The following is a 20191-nucleotide window of genomic DNA, read 5'->3' as shown; positions in this document are numbered from 1 at the left end:
TCCGCTGCAGGCGGCCCAGTGTTTCGTTAGTTCGAATCCTGGGCGCGGACATGGCACTGCTCATCAAACCACGCTGAGGCAGCGTCCCACATGCCACAACTAGAAGGACCCACGACGAATAATACACAACTACGTACCAGAGGGCTTTGGGGAGAAAAAGGAAAAAATAAAATCTTTAAAAGAAAAAAAAAATGGGCAAAGGATTTGTATAGACATTTTTTCCAAGAAGACATACGAATAGACAATAAGCACATGGTAAGAGGTTCAACATCATTAGCCAGTAGGGAAATGCGAATCAAAACCAAAATGAAATACCTTTTCACACCCGTCAGGATGCCAAAATAAAAAAGATAGATAATGACAAATGTTGATGAAGTTATGGAGAATTTGGAATCCTCACATACTGCTGCTGGAAATGTGAAATAGTGTAGCCACTTTGGAAAATAATCTGGCAGTTCCTCAAAGTGTTAAACATAGGATTACCATCTGACCCAACAATTCTACTCCCAGGTACATACCCAAGAGAAATAAAAAATTTGCCTGTGCAAAAATTCCTATATGAATATTCATAGCAGAATTATTAATAGCCAAAAATTGGAAACAATCCAAATGTCCATCAGCTGATGAATGGATAAATAATATGTGCTATATCCATACAATGGAATATTATTCAGCCATAAAAAGGAACAAAGTACTGATACGTGCTACAGCATTGATGAACCTTGAAAGTATTATGCTGGGGGCTAGCCCCATGGCCAAGTGGTTAAAGTTCTGTGTGCTCTGCTTCAGCAGCCCAGGTTCACAGGTTCAGATCCTGGGTGCAGACCTACTCCACTCATCAGCCATGCTGTGGAGGCATCCCACGTACAAAGTAAAGGAAGCTGGCATGGATGTTAGCTCAGGGCTAACCTTCCTCAAACCAAAAAAAAAAAGGAGGAGGATTGATGGCGGGTGCTAGCTCGGGGCAACTCTTCCTCACACACACACACACACACAAAGAGTATTACGGTAAGTACAAGAAGGTAGACACAAAAGGCCACATAATGAATGATTCCTTTTACATGAAATTTATCGAACAGGCAAAATCCGTAGGGACAAAAAGTAGATTAGGGGTTGCCTAGGGCTGGTGGGTGGACGGGAGGTGGGCAGAGTGTGCATGTGGGGAATGAAGATAACTGCTAAAGGGTACAGGGTTTCTTTTCTGGATGATAAAATTGTTCTAAAATTGGCTGTGGTATTCGTTGCCCAACTTTTGTGACTATATTAAAAACCACTGAACTGTATACTTTCAATAAATGGGTGAGTTATAGGGCATGTGAGTTATATCTCAGTGAAGCTGTTACAAAAAAGAATAAAGAACATAGAACAGGTGGGACAAACTGAAATAGATTTAAATACCAAAATATCGCTAGTTATATTAAATGTAAATAGACCAAATGCTCCAGTTAAAAGACATGGTTGTCTGACTGGATTTTTTTTCTTTTTTGAGGAAGATTAGCCCTGAGCTAACATCTGCTGCCAATCCTCCTCTTTTCACTGAGGAAGACAGTCCCTGAGCTCACATCCGTGCCCATCTTCCTCCGCTTTCTATGTGGGACGCCTGCCACAGCATGGCTTGCCAAGCAGTGCCATGTCCGCACCTGGGATCCAAAGTGGTGAACCCCAGGCCACCGACGCAGAACGTGTGAACTTAACCAGTGCACCACCGGGCCAACCCAGGATGTTTTTCTTTTTTCTTTTCTTTTTTTTTTTTAAAGATTTTTTTTTATTTTTTTCCTTTTTCTCCCCAAAGCCCCCCGTACATAGTTGTGTATTCTTCGTTGTGGGTTCTTCTAGTTGTGGCATGTGGGACGCTGCCTCAGCGTGGTCTGATGAGCAGTGCCATGTCCGCGCCCAGGATTCGAACTAACGAAACACTGGGCCGCCTGCAGCGGAGCGCGCGAACTTAACCACTCGGCCACGGGGCCAGCCCCAGGATGTTTTTCTTTTAAGTCCAACTATATGCTCTTTACCAGAGATAGAGAGGGATACTTCATAATTATGGAAAGGTTCAATTCACCAGGAAGATAAAACAAGTCTGAATTTGTTGCACTAATAACATGACCTCAATGTATTCAAAGCAAAAATTAAAATAAACAAATAGCTGATTGTAGTGGAGATTTTCACACACTCTTTCAGTAGAAAAGAAAATCGGTAAAGATCTAGGAGATTTATATAACACTATTAACTAATTTTACCAAATAAATGTATAGAATATTATACCTGAAAAACTGCAAAATACACATTCTTTTCAAACAAATATATAGTTTCTACAATAATCGCCCATATACTAAGCCATAAAGCTAGTTTCAACAAGTCCAAAGGATTGAAGTCATTCAGAATTTATTCTTTAGCCATTCTGCAATTATGCTAGAAATCTAAAACAAAAGGATAGCTAGAAAACCCCATATGTTTGGAAATAAAACAATATACTTCTAAATAATCGATGGGTCAAAGCAGAAATTATAATGAAATTTAGAAGTCTGAACACAATAATTTAAAAATATTACACATCAAAAAGTGTTGGATACAAGCTGTTCTTTTGAGGGAAATTTATAGCCTTACATAGTTACTTTAGAAAAGAAGAAAAGCTGAAAATTAATGAACTAAACATGCATCAAAAAAGTAGAAAAAGAATAGCAAATTAAACTTGATGAAATTAGAAAGAAGGAAATAACAAAGATAATTGAAAACATACACAAAATAGAATAAAAATAAAACGCATGTTGATACTTTGAGAAGACTACTGAAATTTATAAACCTTCGGTGAGATGAAAAACAAAAAAAGAAAGAGAAGGCACAAATGAACCCTATCAGGAATGAAAAACAGGGCATTACTATAGCCCTTGCAGAACCTAAAAAGAAACCAAGAGGACATTATGAACCTGATGCTGAAGCATTTGAAAATTTTTACGAAATGGATAAATTCCCCAGGGGGAAAAAGACAATTCACAACATTTTATCCAAGAAGAAACAGGAATTCTGAAGAGACCAACAACTTAAAAGAATTGAAACATAGCCAAAAATTTCCCCCAAAGCATGTTCCGGGCCCACACGGCTTCATCAACGGCTTGTATCAAACATTTACAGAAGAAATGAGGTCTCTCTACACAAACTCTTTCAGAGAACAGAAGTAATTACATTTGCCAACTCATATTGAGGCTAGTATTATACTATGCATACAATGTATTGTATATGGTACAATGTATTGTAAATGTATATTTAAAATTTTTTCTATATATTGTTTTGACATCCTAAAAAAAACCTTTCTGGCCAGAGAGAGACAATTCTTAGAGACAGCCGAGGGCACAGTCCAGAGCCATACCGCCTCTATCTTTTCTTGCCCCCCAGGAGGCAATATTCCTTTCTCTTAATCCTCCCAGGGCCAGGTGCCAGGCAACTAGGAACCACCCCAATAGCCCAAAGCCAGCTGAAATTATTCAAAATAACCAGTCTTAAATTGTTCACCCTGCCCTGCCTGCCCTTTCCTGAAGAAACCCCCATAAAGGCTGTGACCCAAATCTCCCTCTACCCCACTGTCTTCCCCTCACCACCCTGGTGTCCTTCCCGTGTGCTTCTTGTCTCTAGGACCTGTGAGTTATTTAATAAACTTTCTTTTCCTGAGCCTCTCTTCTGTCTCCTTTTGTGGCTGCACAAGATTGACTACATCATAAAAACCACAAAATACATAATTTTTTGTTTGTTTTTTTGAGGAATATTAGCCCTGAGCTAACATCTGCCACCAAATCTCCTCTTTTTGCTGAGGAAGACCAGCCCTGAGCTAACATCGTGCCCATCTTCCTCTACTTTATATGTGGGACGCCTGCCACAGCATGGCTTAACAAGCAGCGCCATGTCCGCACCTGGGATCCAAACCAGCGAACTCTGGGCCACCAAAGAAGAATGGGCAAACTTAACCGCTGCGCCACCAGGCCGGCCCCTAAATACATAATCTTGATACAAAAGCCTGAGGAAGACAATATGAGGAAGAAAAATTACAGGTAAATCTCATTCACGAACAATGACAAAAATTCTAAACAAAATATTAGGAAGTTGAATCTAGCAATATATAAAAAAGAATGATTCACCATGTCCAGGTTGTGCTTATAATATTATTTTAGCAATACAAGCTAAGTTTAACTTTAAAAAAATATCAGTTAATGAATTTACCACATTAACAAACCAAACAAGCAAAACCATAGATCATCTCATTAGCTACAGGAGAGATATTCAATAAAATTCAGCATCCATTTATGATACACTAAACTCTTAGCAAACGAGGAATAAACAAGACTTTCTTAATACGATGAAGGGGGCCTCCCAAGCACGAACAGCAAACATCTTGTTAGTGGTGAAATGCTGAAAATGTTTCCTTTGAGATCAGTGATTTATTGCTGTGTAGCAAATTACCTCAACACCTAGTGGATTAAAACAACAAGCCTGTATTATCTCATGGATTCTGTGCATCAGGAACTCGGCAGTACTTAACTGGGTGGCTCTGGGTCTTTCATTGGGCTGCCGTCCAGAAGTCAGCTGGGACGCAGGCATCTGAAGGCTCGTCTGGGCTGGAGGATCTTCAGAGTCGCTCCTGTGGCTGTTAGCAGGAGGCCTCAGGGCTGTACTCGCCGGAGTCCTCGGCTTCTCACAACGTGGACCTCTCCTCACAAGATGACGGCTGGTTCCCCCTAGAACTAGTTTCCAAGAGAGAGAGACAGATGCCACTACGCCTTTTATGTCCTAAAATGTCCTCACTGGTGGAGATAAAAAATGGTACAGTCACTTTGGAAAACTGGCAGTTTCTCAAAAGTTTAAACACACATTTACCATATGACCCAGCAATTCCACTCTGCTATCTACCCAAGAGAAATGAAAACATATAGCCACCTATAGACTTGCACACAAATGTTCGTAGCAGCATTATTCACAATAACTAGCACTTCTGGTTATGCTCAACTGGTCACACGAGCAATATGAGAGGGGGCTACACAAGACTGTGAATACCAGGTAGGCAAGGATGCTCGGGGGCCACCTTGGAGGCCGGCTACCACAATCAGGAACAAGACAAGGTCAGGATGCCCTCTGTCTCCACTTCCCATCAACGTTACTTGGAGGTTTATCCCAGGTAGTAAAAAAGAAAAGAAATAAAAGGCAAAAGGATTAGAAAGAAAAAACAAATGTATTGACATTCACTGTGGATGTGACTGACTGCACAGAAAATCTCGAGGACTCCACAGCTAAGAGGCATCTTCTTTCCCTCACAGGCACCTCCAGATGCCTGATCCTAAGCCCTCATCTTGCGGTGCCTCGAAAGCCAATTCCACTGAAGGAGTGTTAGAGGTCCTAGGGGGACCTTTCAGGGTAGGGTTGCCCTGAAAAAAATTGAAGCTAAGTAAAAAAAGACAGGAAAGGATAAATCTTCAGATTAAAAAAAGTCTAAACAACATAGAAAGGAAGCAAAAGCAAAACAGAGCGTTAAATGAGAAGAAAATCAAAACCAAACAAAACGAGAATGTTATGTGAAGAACACCTCAAAGAAAAGGAAGGAGGAGGAAGAGAGGAAGAAGACTCATCGGAGAACACTGAGACGGAGGACCAGGAGGGGCCGCCTTGCACGCAGGAGACGGGGAAGCCAAACGCGGGTTTTACACCAGGGCTTATCAGTGGTCCTTGTACTACCCTTCAAAATAGTTTAACAATTGCTTTGCAGATGCATGTTTTTAGTAGCCCTAGAAGATTTTTTAGCAGCCAAAAACAAATTTTCGAGAAGGAGGAAGCTCTACTCCATCTGACTATTTTTTACAAATTTAGATAAATGTAAATGTGTTTTTTATGAAGTTGTTGATTCTTCTGTACAACCATAAATTAGTGGCATTTTGAATTAAGGAAGACTTTTATTGTCTTCAGTACAAACTTAACATTTCAGAGGCAGGGAAGGAGGGGTAACTTTCATAATGGATAAACAAATTTTGGTGAAATACAAAGCATAAATCAATGGCAACTGGAATCATAATCATGCATTTAACATGTCCTAAACACTTTAAATGGTCTATCTTCTATACTCATGTTTTTAAAAATAACTTTCAGGTGTACAATTCAGTGTGTTTAGTAAATTTACCAAGTTGTGTAACCATCATCGCATATCAGTTTTAAAACATTTTCATCACTAATAAGATCCCTCATGCACATTTACTCTTAACCCTGTTCCCCCCTCCTACTCCAGGTGATCACTAATCTACTCTGCCTCTATAGCTTTGCCTTTTCTGGATATTTCATATGCACAAAACCACACAATATGAGGTCTCTGGTGTCTGACTTATTTATTTCACTGAGCACAGTGTTTTTAGTGTTCATCCATGCCGTAGCATGTATCTGTATTTTGTTCCTTTTAATTGCTGAATTATATTCTATTGTGTGGATATATCACATTTCGTCCACCCATTCTCCAGTTGATGGACATTTAGGAGGTTTCCATTTTGGTTATTATGAATAATGCCACTAAGAACAATTGTGTGCAAGTCTATAGGTGGCTATATGTTTTCATTTCTCTTGGGTAGATACCAGAGTGGAATTGCTGGGTCATATGGTAAATGTATGTTTAACCTTTTGAGAAACCGCCAGTTTTCCAAACTGACTGTCCCACTTTTTACACCAGGGATGTTTGAGGTTTCCCATTTCTCTACAACCTTGCCAACATTTGCTATTATTTGTTTGACTATCACCATTATAGTGGGTGTAAAATGGTATGTCATTGTGGTTTTGTGGGTTTTTTAAAAGATTTTTTCTTTTTCTCCCCAAAGTCCCCTGGTACATAGTTGTGTATTTTTAGTTGTGGGTCCTTCTAGTTGTGGCATGTGGGAGGCCACTTCAGCATGGCCTGATGAGTGGTGCCATGTCCGTGCCCAGGATTCAAACCAGTGAAACCCTAGGCCGCCGAAGCAGAGTGCAAGAACTTAACCACTCGGCCATGGGGCCGGCCCCTTTGTTGTGGTTTTGATTTCATGTCCCTAATCACAAATGATATTGAGCATCTTGTCACATACTTATGAACAATTTTTATGTCTTCTTATGTGAAATGTCTGTGCAAAATCTTTTGCCCATTTTTTGATTTCGTTGTTTGTTTTCTTATTATTGAGGCATAAGACTTCTGGATATTTTCTTTGGGATACACACCATGTTGTTTTTCAGTAGAATTGTCTCTCAACACACAGCTATGCTCTGGGCATGAATCTCCCTCTCAGAATGTATGGTATCCTTGACATCTTTGGTAGCAGTAGTCTAGTTTTTCCTAATAACTTTAATAACGTGCTATGAAAGCCTGGAAATTTAAATTGAGTATATGGTGTGTATAATATTAAAATTTAAAAAAAATTTTAGATTAACACTGACAGTATTAGTTTCTTATGGCTGCTGTAACAAATTACCACAAATTTAGGGCTTAAAACAACAGAAGTTTATTCTCTTACTGTTCTGGAGGCCAGAAGTCCAGGAGGCTGGAGGCCAGAGTCTTACAGAGCCAAAATCAAGGTGTCAGCAGGACTGGTTTCTTCCGGAGGCCCCAGGGAAGAAACTTCTGCTTGTTTCTTCCAGTTTCTGGTAGCTGCCCACAAATCAACCATTCAAATCTCTGCTGCCATAGTCAAATTCCTTCACCTCTTTTGTTGTCATATCCCACTCTGCCTCCTTCTTAGGAGGATCTTTGTGATTACATTTAGGGTCCACCCAGATACTCCAGGATAATGGCCCCATCTCAAGGTCCATATCCTTAGTCACCTAAGGTCTCTTTTGCCAAGTAAGGTAATATTCGCAGGTTCCAGAGATCAGGACCTGGATATCTTTGGGGCCACTGTTCAGTTCACCACACTGTCCAACAGAAATATAATATAATGTGAGCCACAAATACATGCCACATATGTAATTTTAAATTTTTTAGTAGTTAATTTAAAAAAAGGTAAAATGAGACAGGTGAAATTAATTTTAATGAAATATTTAACTCAGTATACCCAAAATATCATGCAAATATGTAATCAACACAAAAATTATTAATGAGATATCTTGCATTCCTTTTTTCATGTTAAATCTTTTTTTTTTTTTTGAGGAAGATTAGCCCTGAGCTAACATCTGCTGCCAATCCTCCTCTTTTTGCTGAGGAAGACTGGCCCTGAGCTAACATCTGTGACCATCTTCCTCTACTTTATATGTGGGACACCTGCCACAGCATGGCTTGCCAAGCGGTGCCATGTCCGCATGCAGGATCCGAACCGGTGAACCCCGGGCCCCCAAAGCAGAACGTGTGAACTTAACCGCTGCGCCACTGGGCCGGCCCCCAAGACACTCTTGAAAAAGAACAAAGTGAGAGATATCAAAATTTGTTATAAAGCTATAGACTGTGTAGTACCGTGCAAGATGAAGAAATACTAGAACAGGGGGTTCAGAAATAAACCCATGGAAACATGGACACGATTCATGACAAACGTGGCTCTGCACAGCCGTGGAGAAACAACCGGTTTTTCAACAAATGGTGCGAGGATAAGTGAATCTCCAAATGGAATAAAAAATGAATCATGATCCCTATCTCCCAGAATAATAATAATCAACTCCAGGTGGATACTGGCCTTAAATAAGGTAGGCAAAAGAATAATACTTCTCAGAAGATAGAACAGGAGAGGATCTTTGTGACCTAAGGGTAGGAGAAGATTTTTTAAAACGGAAGGAAAAAGCACTAAACATAATAACAATTACATTAAATTTAAGAACATCTTTTTAATCAAAGACACTATTAAGAGAGTGAACAGGCAAGCCACAGAGTAAACAATGAAGAACGAACCACAAATCCATAAGGAAACATCTAACAGAAAAATATGCAAGAGACTTGAGCAGGCATCTTACAGAGGACATCCAAATGGCCAAGCAACACATAAAAAGGTGCTCAACCTCATTTACAGTCATGGAAATGCCAATTAAACCCACACTGAGATCGCAACACAAATTCACCAGCATGGCTAAACAGACAGACAACCTCAAGAGTTGGTGAGGATGTGGAACAAGGGAATTCTCATACACTCAGTGAGAGCGAAAATTAGTGCAACCACTTTGGCATTCTCTAGTTAGGCTGAAGAGATTCTATGACCCAACAATTCAACTCCCAGCTGTATACCCAACAGAAATGCATGCAATACGCACCATTTTTATATTGGCATATTTGAAATAGCCTAAAACTGGAAATAACCCAAATATCCATCAACAGTACAATAGATAAATTATGGTATATTTCTAAAATGGAATGCTATATGAAAATGAACAAACTACAGGTATATGGAGTAATATGACTGCAAGTTTAAAAAACCAGACACACAAACACTACATTCTGTCTGATTCCATTCTTATAAAGTTTAAAAATGGGAAAAATTAAATGATTGCACATTATTCACAGTAGCGAAAGTGTCCCAAGTGTCCATCAACAGAAAAATGGATAAACAAAACGTGGTATATCCATACAATGGAATATTATTCAGCCATAAAAAGGAATGAAGTTTTGATACATGCTACAACATGGGTGAACTGTGAAAACATTATCCTAAGTGAAATAAGCTAGACACAGAAGTACTTACAAATATTGAAGGTACTTACACAAGGTTCCTAGAATAGGCAAATTCACAGAGACAGAAAGTGGATTAGAGGTTACCAGAGGCTTGGGGAGGTGGGGATGGGAAGTTACTGCTTAATGATTACAGAGTTTCCGTTGGGGCGATGAAAAAATTTTAGAAATAGATAGTAGTGATGGCTGCACAACATTATGAATGTAATTAATGCCACTGAATTGTACACTTAAAAGTGGTTGAAGTGGCAAATTTTATGTTATATATATTTTACCAGTTAAAAAAATTAATAGCGTAGTATACCAGAATCCACCTATTTGTACATTTTAAGTGGGTGAATTGAATGGCATGAATTATATCTCAATAAAGTTTAAAAAAAAAACCCTAAATGACTGTTTTTAGGATTCATATTTAGGTGGTAAAACTATAAAGACAAAGCAAGTGAAGGATTCCTAGAACTATCAGGAGAGTGGCTGCTTTACAGGTGTGGGAGGAGTCTTAACCAGAAAGCAGCATCATGAGGGCCGCTGGGGAGCTGGCAATGTCCTTTTCCCTGACCCGGGTGGTTGTTGCTGGGAGTTTCATTTTATAATAATCTATTGCACTATACATTTATGTTTAGCACACTTTTTAAATGTGTGTTACTTTTCACAATGCTTTTTTTAAAGAATAAAAATTCAGCAAGAACAAAGTATTGGGGGGTTGGAGGAGGATGGCTTGTTGAGTAGACAAGAAGTGTCTGCCACAGGAGAACAGAGCTGACCCATCTGAGCAGATGGAGAAGAGAGTTCTATGCAGAGAGAGCTGCGTGTGAAAGTCCCCGAAGCAGAAAGAACATGGTGAACCTGAGGAACTGAAAGGTGACCAGCGCAGTGCTGACCAGGCTGAGAGAAGGAGAGGGAAGAGCGTGTGTGATGAAGTCCGAGCGCTGGGCAGGGGCCAGATGGAAGGCCATGCAGCCATGTGAGGATGTTTTAGACATTGTCCTAAGGGAGCAGTGGGAGGTCACTGAGGGGTCATAAAACAGCAACGTGACCTGATCAAATCAGTAAGCAGGTCATCCTGCCTGGAGTGTGGGGCGTGGATTGGACAGGGTCAGGGGTAGGAGCCAGGAGACTAGTTAGGAAGCCGTTTTGATAACCCTGAGGGTTGGTGGAAGCTTGGACTAGGGGGGAAGCAGTGGAAAGGCGAGGAACGCAGTGTCCTGTGCCCTGTGCCCTGTGTGCATTTAACAACTCTGTTCAACTATACGCAGCACTCTCTCATTTTTTTATGTAGTTAAAAATAATGTTATATTGTGTACCCTACTATATACTCTACCTTACTATATACAGCACATGCTTACACATACACACTGGTACATACGTTTTGTATACACAGGTGTGCACACAAAACCGTGGCGACTGTATTTTATGAGTGATTTAAGGGATCTCCAGAGGTTATGTTGACTATACAACTTTTGCCTTATGTGCCGACTTTAGAACCTAACCTGGTGAAAGGGGCAACTCCACTGTTGACGGACTTACGAGATATTTAGGGGCTCTGGTGACTGCAATAGAAGGGAGAAGGAGAAGGATTAACTAGAGAATGATATTCCCAGGTCTCTTGCCCAAACAACTGAGTAGACGGTGGCTCCATTCACTGCGATGGGGCCCACTGGCACAGGAACAGCTGGAGGGTAGAGATCATAGTTCATCTTCTCAATATTTTATGAAAAAGTTCAAAACGCAGAAAAGTTGACAGATTGTATAGTGAACACCCATATACTCACCACCTAGATTCTATAACTCACTTATTGCTATATTTTCTTTTTCACATCCTCCCATAGTCCCAGAGGAGTTAATTTTTGAACAAGCTGAGTTCGTGGTATCTAAGAGATTTCCAAGTGTCCTGTCTAAAGGCCCTGAGTACAGAGCTACGTTTAAAGAGCAGCCTACGCTTGCTGCCTCCCCTTCTCTGCCTCCCCTTCACTCTCAGTTCCCTAGAATGTGGCTTCTGACATCTTCCTTCTTAAGGTGGTTTCACCAAGGACACCGACTACTGAGGACTCCAAAACTGAACTTATCACTCTCCTGTAAAACCTGCTCCTCCTCCCGTATATCCTACCTTACAGTGACCCAAACCTCAAACTTGGGAGTCATCCTAGACATCTTCTGCAGCAAACAGGTGCTGTCAATCCTACCTCCTATAAATATCTTTAAAAGATGTCCGCTTTCGCTTCATCCCCTCTACTATCAACAGCGTTCTGGATCTCAGAATTTCTCATAGTTTTATTCACATTTAAGTATTACAGTTTCAACCTCTGAACTGGCTCTACCTTCTCTCCAGTTCGTCTATTCCAATCCACCTGTTTGTCAATCTAATTTATCTTAAAAAAAAAAAATCTGTTCACACCACTTTTCTTTTACAGTCCTTTACAGGTGCTTATCCCCAGGTTGGCATGACTTTTATATTTCTTCAAGATTTTCCAGAAAGCATGACTAAGCCTAAATTTCCAACCTCATGCCTAGCTACTCTCCCACACCATTGCTACTACTTAGTGGCTCTTCAAGTACGCGAACCACACTCTCTGCTTTATTGCCTTCTCCTCCAGGAAGACCTTGAAAGCCAGGCTAGACGGCTCTCATAGAATCCTGAGAATAGATATTCAACCTCCACAGAACTAAACATCCTTGAGGATAGTGACTTAGTCTTCTTCATTGCCAGACACTAAGCACTCTGCCTAACACAACAGACCCACAGTGTTGCAAACACCAAGTGCTTTGTACATTCTCCCCTTCCCTTCAACAAAATCCTCCTGAAGCTTGAATTTCTCCGTGAAGCTTTCCCGGGCCCGGCCAAGTAGTCAGGGGCTCTGACTCCTTTATCTACCGCCGCTGATAAACTATTTTAATAGTTTATCTATAGCACTAATTGCCGTAAATGTTAACACTTCCACCTTTTTTTGATAACAGCAATCCTATCCACGCTTCCGGGCTCTATTCAAAGCCACCTCCTCCATTTACTAGTTCGCTGCTTCCTTTTAACTCTCAGCTCCTGATGCTTATATCTATTTAGCACTTGATATACTTTCATTATAGCTGCTTATTATTGCTTTCCTGGTTCCCTTCCTCTCCTCCCAGAGTGTAAACTCCTAGGCCTGGGACCTGCTCCTCTCTGACTCCCTCTCCAGCACTGGGCGCGGCGCTTTGCAAATACAGCCCTAAGGCACCTCCGGGAAGCTCCTGGAGGGGCAGAGCCCTTCCAAGACGTCTCCGCCGGCGGATCCGCTAGCCCGTACCTGCACGGCCGGAGCTCCGCCCCCTCCACGAGCTCTTTTCGACCCGGGCACGGAGGGCGGGAGAACCCGTCAGGAAAAGAGGAGAGCCGACCCTGCCCTCTCCCTGCCCTGTCCCTAGGTCCTAGCGGCTGCCGGAGTACGCCGGGCCTCCGCGCAAGCGCAATGACGCTCTCTGAGGGCTTGTCGCGAGCAGGAGGCCCGGGGCCGCCCAGGCTAGAGTGGGCGGGGTTGCTGTTGCAGGGGCGGGGCACAGCGGAGCTCTCGCCCGCTCATTGGCTCCCGTGCTGACGGACAGGCGAAGGAGCTGCTGAGACGCTGCTTGGTTAGAGACAGCCGTCTGGGCAAGATATAACTAAGTAAATAAATAGAAGGCCGTGGAGGAGGGGAGGAGGGAGCGGTGGGTGTCGGTTTGAGAGCGGCTGGAGCTCAGCTCATCCCTGGCTGGGGCAGGACGGCGGTCCTCGGTTCACTCTCTTCCGCCATAACTGGGCCGGGGAAGTCCGGCTTTCTGGAAAGTTGTTCTGGCAGCAGTCGCAGAGGACTTGTCCCCACGGAACCCGAGTCTCATTCTACGTCCTTCAACTCCAGTTTTGTGGCTCCGGTTTCCTAGGGGCAGCCTCCAAGGGCTGGAGAGTTCCGCCACGCTGTGGTCCAGCTCAGGATTAGGGACTTCAGCCCCCTCCCCTCGGGCACTGGCACGACACCCTCCGAACTGGCCTCCCAGGTTTCTGCCTGGCTGCAGATTTTGTAAAAGGCAAATCTAAACACATCCTTTGCTTGAAACCGCCAGTGCCCTCGCGGGCAGAGGCGTCAGGATCCACTTTCAACCTTGGGGTATGAAGCGGTTGTGAAGCGCTCCTGCTTATCTTTCCAGCCACATCTTGGAGGAAGACCAACAGAGTCAGGCCCTTTCAGTCCTTGTGGTTCTGCATGAGCTGTCCCTTCTGCCTGGGCCGTACTTGCTCGCTTGCTCGCGCGCTCGAGCTCGCTCGCTCGCGCTCTCTCTCTCTCTCTCTCAGAAGCTCAGACCTCACGGCCATATTGTCCCTGGCCCCACTCCCACCTCTGGACTTGGTTATCTCGCGCTGCGAGCATACTGGCACTCTGGCAGCCCTGTACCACAGCTTATCACACCTGCTAGGTTCCTGGAGTGTAAGCAACTTGACGGAAGGGACTGTGTTTTCCAGATGTGTAGCCTCCAGTCTAGCACAGCGCACATCCATAGGAGTTCCATAAATGGATACTGAATGAATCAATGCATAACTTTTGATCCAAGGATCAAAAGTGAAGATCAAAAAATGTCAGGCTGGGCTGTGGCACTTTTGGGGCTCACTAAAGACATGAACTGTATCTTTTTCACCTATGAATCCCAATAGCTAGCTAACAAGGTGACGCTCCTTTTTAAGTATGTGAATAAACTCAAGATGACAAATTGTGAAGTTAAGCAGTTTAGTTATGGTCCCATCACAGCCTGTGTGATAGGACTTCTGCTCAGTCAGTGGGGGCAGGGCAGTAGGCCTCAGGGCCCAGTCACTAAAGAAAATTCAAGCAGGCTTAGGAGAGACAAGACAACAAGGATGCCAAATCCAAGAGGTGTTTACTGTAATGAGTGTTCAGGGAGGGTGAGGTCGGGTGGGGTTCCCCTAGTCTGATCCTCCAAGGCTCTGGGGTGACTCATTCTTCTTTGGGTCCAGGGGTGGGGCTGATATTTGTTCCCTGAGTTGGGCCCTGCTCCCCCTGGCCCTTGGCATCCCTAGTGTCTCCAGCCACTAGGGCCACATTCCTCAGATAATTAGTGTTAAAGCAGTTGGTCTGTTCATCTCCAGAATTCAGGTCACAGCAGAAGGCAGAGTCTGTCCAGAAGCTACGTCGGGAACCACACAGTTCGTCTATGAAGGCTGATTTCTAATGAAGAAGAGTGAAGCAGAAATGACAGGGAGGGGGTTGTCAGAAGTCAGGCACGGACGGATACTTGGGTGCCCAAAGTCCCCCTTCCCTCAGCTTCTACTGCTCTCTCCATGGATCCCTTCCTGGGGCCCAGAGAGAGTGCAAGGCTGTCTTGCATAGCTAGATTCATTGTGATGGACAGATGTGCACATCTGGAAATGCCTGAAGCTTGAGGCCCAGAGAAGGTATAATAGCAACTTATAAGTGGGGAGAGGTCAGGCCAGGAATGAAGACTTCTGGAACCAAGAAAAAAGATCTCCTCCACTAGTCCTCATTATTTCTATGGGCTGGTTTGAGGTACTAAAGAGAAGGGGTAGCCTGTAGTTTCAGCCCCCCCTCCCCCTTCCCCTGCATTCCTTTGGAGAACATGACCCCCTATCCCTCACCTCCTCCTCGGCACAGCATGCCTGCTCTGGAAACGGCAGTTCACAGCAGCGGGCAGTCATCTTCCGGATCAGCCCAGGAATCTGTTTACTATGTTGGTGAAAAAGAGCAGGGGTCAGGCTCCTTGGATATCCCCAGGTATCAAAATGGTACTTAGAGACCATGATTTTTCTCTTCCCAAGAGTGCCCCAGAAGGAAGGTTTTTGGGAAAGGAAGAGAGTTGGGGAAGAACTGGGCAAGACTCACTGCTTGGTGAGAACTCTTGTATTTCCACAGAGATGGCCCATGAGGTTGGGGGTGACTCGGCTGAGGTCAAGGGTCAAGATGTCCCGGTCATAGTTGGGGTAGGGAGCCCGACTGGCAAAGCACTCATCGCGGGCAGGGCTAGGAGGGTGTTGGCAACACGAGTGGTGATGGGTCTTTACAGCCTGTTCCCGATCACAGTATCTATCAAGGGTATCTTCCCACTGTGGGCCAGAGAGAGGGAAGTCAGAGGCCTGGACACTTGGCTCCTTTTCTCCTGACCCTCTGCTTCCCTTATTGCCCGTACTGTGAGATGCGGGACTCCCAGCCCCAGGTGCTGAAAGAGAGGGGAAGAGAACCAGAGGGCAAGGAGGCAGCTGTGGGTATATGGGGTTGGGAAGGCGGAAGGGTGGAAGCACAAATGAGGTTTGGAGCTGCCCACAGGAGATAAGCTGGAACGGCGGACGGAGAGGGTCAGGTGAGGTCACAGCTGGACGGACGGATGGTGGACAGGTGCACATGTGGGATCATGGGTGGACGAGGCCAGGAGTGCGGGATGAAGGCTCAAGATGAACAGACTCAGATGATGAACACAATGGATGGACGGACAGTCACAAGCAGACGAATGGGTAGCCATGCTCACAGTGGGGAGGTACATGGATGAATGGACCGGTGGGATCAGAGGTCGGAGATGGGTGGGCAGGCAGACAGGCTCTTGGGGGGGCTGGGATGCCCACTTACGGCCTTCCATGTACAGGTGTGGTTATTCCCCTGCCGGCAGCAGCGCTGGAACTCCCCCTCCAGCCGGGTCAGAGCCTGCAGCTGCCTTTGGATGGGGTCAGTAGCTGGGAGGTTTCTTGGCACAGAGTGGAAGCGTCTTAGGTGGCAGATGTTCTTGATATTGTCCAGAGTGGGTACCCCAGGGGGGAAAGGCAGCTCGGGGCCCGAGGAAATACCCGGCTGGTGGCTGGGGCAGGCCTGGAGCTGGTAGTGTGGCTGGGGCGCTTCCTCTTGGAAGCAGGAGAATCGAGCCTCCCCCTGCCGTTTGCAGCACCGGTGGGCTCGGGTCTTGACCGAGAACTCGGCCTCACAGAACTGGGTCATTGCATCCTCCCACTAGAGCAAGAGGGGTAGATCAGCCCAGCAGCTCACTGTCCGCATTCCTGTCTTCCTCCCAGCTCCAGAAAAGGAACCAGGGCAGGTAGATAAGAAAGAAGCAGCAGAAAGAAGCAGAGGCTGTCCTCTGCCCTCCTGGCACATTGGGGAGGCCCAAGGGAGCGCCAATAAAAGGGACCTGAGGTTCCTGCAGGCCTAGGCCTCTAGTCCTTAAAACACACACATACATACTGTCTGGGGGTTAAAGAATACCCCCAGAATCAAGAGCCCAACCCTTACCACGAGTTTTGCACACTCCAAGCGTTTTGTGTAGCTGTGGCAGCGGCAGCAGCGAGAATATCCAGTCTCCAGCAAATTGAGGGTCTCACCCTGGCGAGTAAGGTGGGAGTAGCCAGACTGTGGCAGGTTCCAGGGGCCATACACCACATGCTGACGATTAGGAAGGCAGATCTGGTCCAGATTGTTGGGAGAAGGCCGCCCAGGGGGGAAGCCATCCAGTCGGTGGCCCCAGGCCCCTCGGGATTGGCCCTGTCGGCAGTGCTGGGCTGCATTCCAAGACTCCACCTCTGGGGTGCCACGGCTCATGAAAGGAGCTGGTTTTCCTAGAATGGGGAAAACAGAGTGGGAAAGGGGAACATGTGGAGGAATAGACAAAGGCTAGATGAGCTGGGAAGATTGAAAGAACTTGGGGTTGAGGAGAAAGGGCTGGGAGGATGTATGGGAAAAGAGGAAGAAATGAATTTGCAGCTCTTACCTTCAGAATGACTGACCGAAAGGAAAAGAGAACTGAGGCATGAAAGGTGTCCCCCTTACAGACTGCCCTCTCAATCAGGCCTGCTCCCTGTGCTGCTTCCCAAAGCTCAGGCTCCCTGCTTCCCTCCCCTGGGTCCTGAGAACTAAAGCAGGGGGGAAGACTGACCAGAGCTGTCACTCACCCTCTCCCTGCTTAGGTGGGAAGGTCATCTCCTTCTGATGTGGGAAAGGTGGGTCTACTAGGGTAGAAGAAGATTCGTAAGCAAAACTCATGTTTGGATGGGCACCTCTAGAAGAGGGGACCTGTTCAGTTCCCATTCATAAACAAGAACTCAATAGAGAAGCAAGTAAAAGTAAATGCTCTTTTTATGCCATTTAATCTCATAACTTTATAAAATAGGTATTATTTCCCCAATTTTACAGATGAAAAAACGAAGGCCTAGAGAGGTAACTTAAGGTGGGGGGGGGGCAGGTAGAGAGGAGAGGGAGTCACCTACCTTCCTTCTGTTCCAGAGGGAGCTGGGGAGGGGGCAGCTCTTCTTGGAGGGGGATGGCTTCCTGAGGAAGAGGGGGATCCACTGCAAGACAGGGGCAACAAGGATCAGACTGATGTCAGCAAGATCATGGGGGCTGGAGGCTGAGGCGAGGGAACGGGTGAACACTCGCCTTCCTTTTGCACAGGGAGCTGGGGAGGGGGCAGCTCCTCCTCTTGGACAGGGATGGCTTCCTGGGGGCGGGGGGCTGCACTACAGAAGGGGGAGTATGTGAGTAGCCCACCTCTTCTCCTAGCTAGGTCAAGGAGAGCAGGCAGGGCCTTCTTCCCCTCCCCATCTGAAGAACGGGGGTAAGCCAGACCAGGCACCTGGAAGGGTAACTGAGAAGGGCGTGTGGTGGACTTACCTTCACTCTGTCCTTCAAGTTGAGCGCCATGCTGAGAGGTGTCAGGGTGATCCATGGGGAGGGCTCGGGTCAGGGGTGGGGAAGGGGGTGCTGCATGGCCAACTAGAGGCAAGAGGGGAGGTGGTTAGAGTCTACAGTTCCTCCTAGACCCTCAATCCCATGCCACTCGCCTAAACTCTTACCTTCTTGAAGGTGGTGGGTGAGCTGCTCTGGCCCCAGCTCCCTCTGCCCTGGAGCCTTGAAGCCTGGAGTGAGGAAGGGTGAGTCAGGGGTGGTTTTGAGGAGCCCCTTCTGAGCACAGGATGGAGAGGCAGTAGAGATCAAGTGTAGGAAAGATGACCAAGACACTTGAAGGCCCTCTGTATTGTTCCTGCCCCATGTCCCCTAATCCACCCCTCAGACACACCTAGACATGACTGACTGGGTTCTGAGAAAGCCTGTGATGTTCTGACAGCCTCACCTCTACCAGGCTCAAAGCTTCAGGTCTCCTGAGTCTGGGCCTGAAGGGAATGGGACATTTGGGGCTGGAGAGGAAGGCCCTAATCTCCTGTCAGTGCCTTCCCCTCAGGGCCTCTGGGGTCTCCTCCCACAGCCACTCTGCTGAGACGCTTCTCTCGTTTCCAGAGGAGGAAGTCCAGACCTTGAATTGGTTGAAGTCTTACCTGTCCACCTCCTCTGCCCTCCCTCCAACTCCAGGCCCTTAAACATCTTTGGGCCTTCTGATAAGGAGCCCACCCAGAAGTTTAAGTGTCTTCCCTTCAGCTAGTCCCTGATCCTCCTTAGTTTAGGTCTCAATTTAGGACCTGGGGAACTGGGATGGTTTAGGACTCCTGAGGCAAATCACCCCACAGCCACAGGGAAAGGAATCACTTGTAGCTGATCTGCAGTCACAAAGACTAGGACCTAGGAGGGACAAGATGGGGCCTTACAGAGATACAGACTGCATCTATGACATCTCAATAGTTTCCCTCAGTAGCATTTTGTTCAGCATCCCAGCAGATAACATGTGTATGCTAGACAGAGGGTGGCTTTGTCTGGTCCCCTGTGGAAGGACGACACCCTCTCAACTCCTCTCCAAACAGGCAAGGAGTCAGTCGAGGCTCTCTGTGTCAGCAAACTCGATTGAGCAGCCTGGGCCCCACACCCCCTCCCCCGGCCTAAGAGGCCCCATATATACATCCTTCTCAGGCAGAGGCCCCTCACTCTGTGAATCCACCCACCCCTCAGGAATTGTCCATTTGACTCCAATTTTGTGTTTCTTGGCAGCAATCTCTAGGAACCCCTCTCCTGTGCTCCTGCTCCCCCTCCCTGGTTAAAGGCTCCAGCGCCCAGGCCCACTGTGAGCCTGTTCAGCAACAAGAGGCCAAATGAGAATCACCCTGCTGGTGATGAGCCATCTAGGATGGCTGAGCCAGGCCCCAGGCCCATGCTGGCCGGGACCTCTTCCTTGACTCCAACTTCACTCACCTCCCTTGGAGGCTATACAAGCAACAGCCAAATAGGCCAAGACCAAGGCTGCTCTGGACATGGTCCCCATGCTGGGGCAAGGACTGGTCAGCGGCCACTCAGGAGGTAGGTCTTCAGGCAGATTTGGATTTGAAGGGCTGTGTTGCCGGGAGCCTGCTTCTCCAGTTGCTGCTACTGCTGTTGTGAACTTGAGGGCCGGTTCGTTCTTTTTTATATGGTTATCTGGGATAGCTCCCGCCCTCCTCAGCTTCCTGCCATGACTCAGTCCCAGCTGCTCCTCCTCTGGTAGCCACTCCTCCCAAATTCACCCTGGAGCCTCCTGAGAGGATTGAGAAGAATGGGGGTGATGGAAGGAGGGCATTCTTATGGCCCCAAGAGAAACTGATTCTGAGAGCCATGGAGCAAGAGATATTTGAGACCTTATTTTATGCTTTGATTCCTCCGTTTGCATGCTGCCCTCTGTGAA

The 20191-nt window shown here is 46.0% G+C and overlaps 1 protein-coding gene and 1 long non-coding RNA gene across 5 annotated transcripts; both read right to left on the bottom strand.

Annotated features, from left to right (window-relative positions):
* Positions 1-2367: 2367 nt before the first annotated feature.
* Positions 2368-13066, bottom strand: LOC139041954 (uncharacterized). Its single transcript, XR_011498009.1, has 3 exons — positions 12916-13066; positions 7503-7899; positions 2368-4730 (listed from the first exon to the last, which is right to left on the bottom strand). It is a non-coding gene; the product is annotated as an uncharacterized lncRNA (long non-coding RNA).
* A 1429-nt stretch (positions 13067-14495) lies between these two features.
* On the bottom strand, positions 14496-19949 carry ECM1 (extracellular matrix protein 1). Of its 4 annotated transcripts, none has more exons than XM_014865389.2 (10): positions 19726-19949; positions 18441-18503; positions 18259-18360; positions 17856-17936; positions 17541-17597; positions 16885-17207; positions 16231-16605; positions 15493-15713; positions 15249-15336; positions 14496-14820 (listed from the first exon to the last, which is right to left on the bottom strand). In XM_014865389.2, the coding sequence occupies exons 1-10, from the start codon at positions 19793-19795 to the stop codon at positions 14590-14592; spliced, it is 1611 nt and encodes a 536-aa protein (XP_014720875.1). In that variant the 5' UTR covers positions 19796-19949; the 3' UTR covers positions 14496-14589. The 4 variants fall into 4 exon arrangements, with proteins under 4 accessions (XP_014720875.1, XP_014720876.1, XP_014720877.1 ...); XM_014865390.2 differs by having other exon boundaries at positions 17541-17594; positions 19726-19943; XM_014865391.2 differs by lacking the exon at positions 17541-17597 and having other exon boundaries at positions 19726-19935.
* Positions 19950-20191: the final 242 nt, after the last annotated feature.

The sequence above is a fragment of the Equus asinus genome, chromosome 25, assembly GCF_041296235.1.
Source record: "Equus asinus isolate D_3611 breed Donkey chromosome 25, EquAss-T2T_v2, whole genome shotgun sequence".
Taxonomy (NCBI): Eukaryota; Metazoa; Chordata; class Mammalia; order Perissodactyla; family Equidae; genus Equus; species Equus asinus.
Note: the sequence above shows the minus strand (reverse complement) of the source record. Positions and strands in the feature narration are given on the sequence as shown.

What these genes read in the sequence shown, in the direction of transcription:
- ECM1 (XM_014865389.2), bottom strand. Translation starts at nt 19,795, where the DNA reads ATGGGGACCATGTCCAGAGCAGCCTTGGTCTTGGCCTATTTGGCTGTT. An exon ending in CCCACCTAAGCAGGGAGAGG is followed by an intron (nt 17,208 to 17,540) that starts GTGAGTGACAGC and finishes TCCCCATTCTAG; the next exon opens with GAAAACCAGCTCCTTTCATG. An exon ending in CATGCTGTGCCGAGGAGGAG is followed by an intron (nt 14,821 to 15,248) that starts GTGAGGGATAGG and finishes CTTCTTCATTAG; the next exon opens with AAATCAGCCTTCATAGACGA.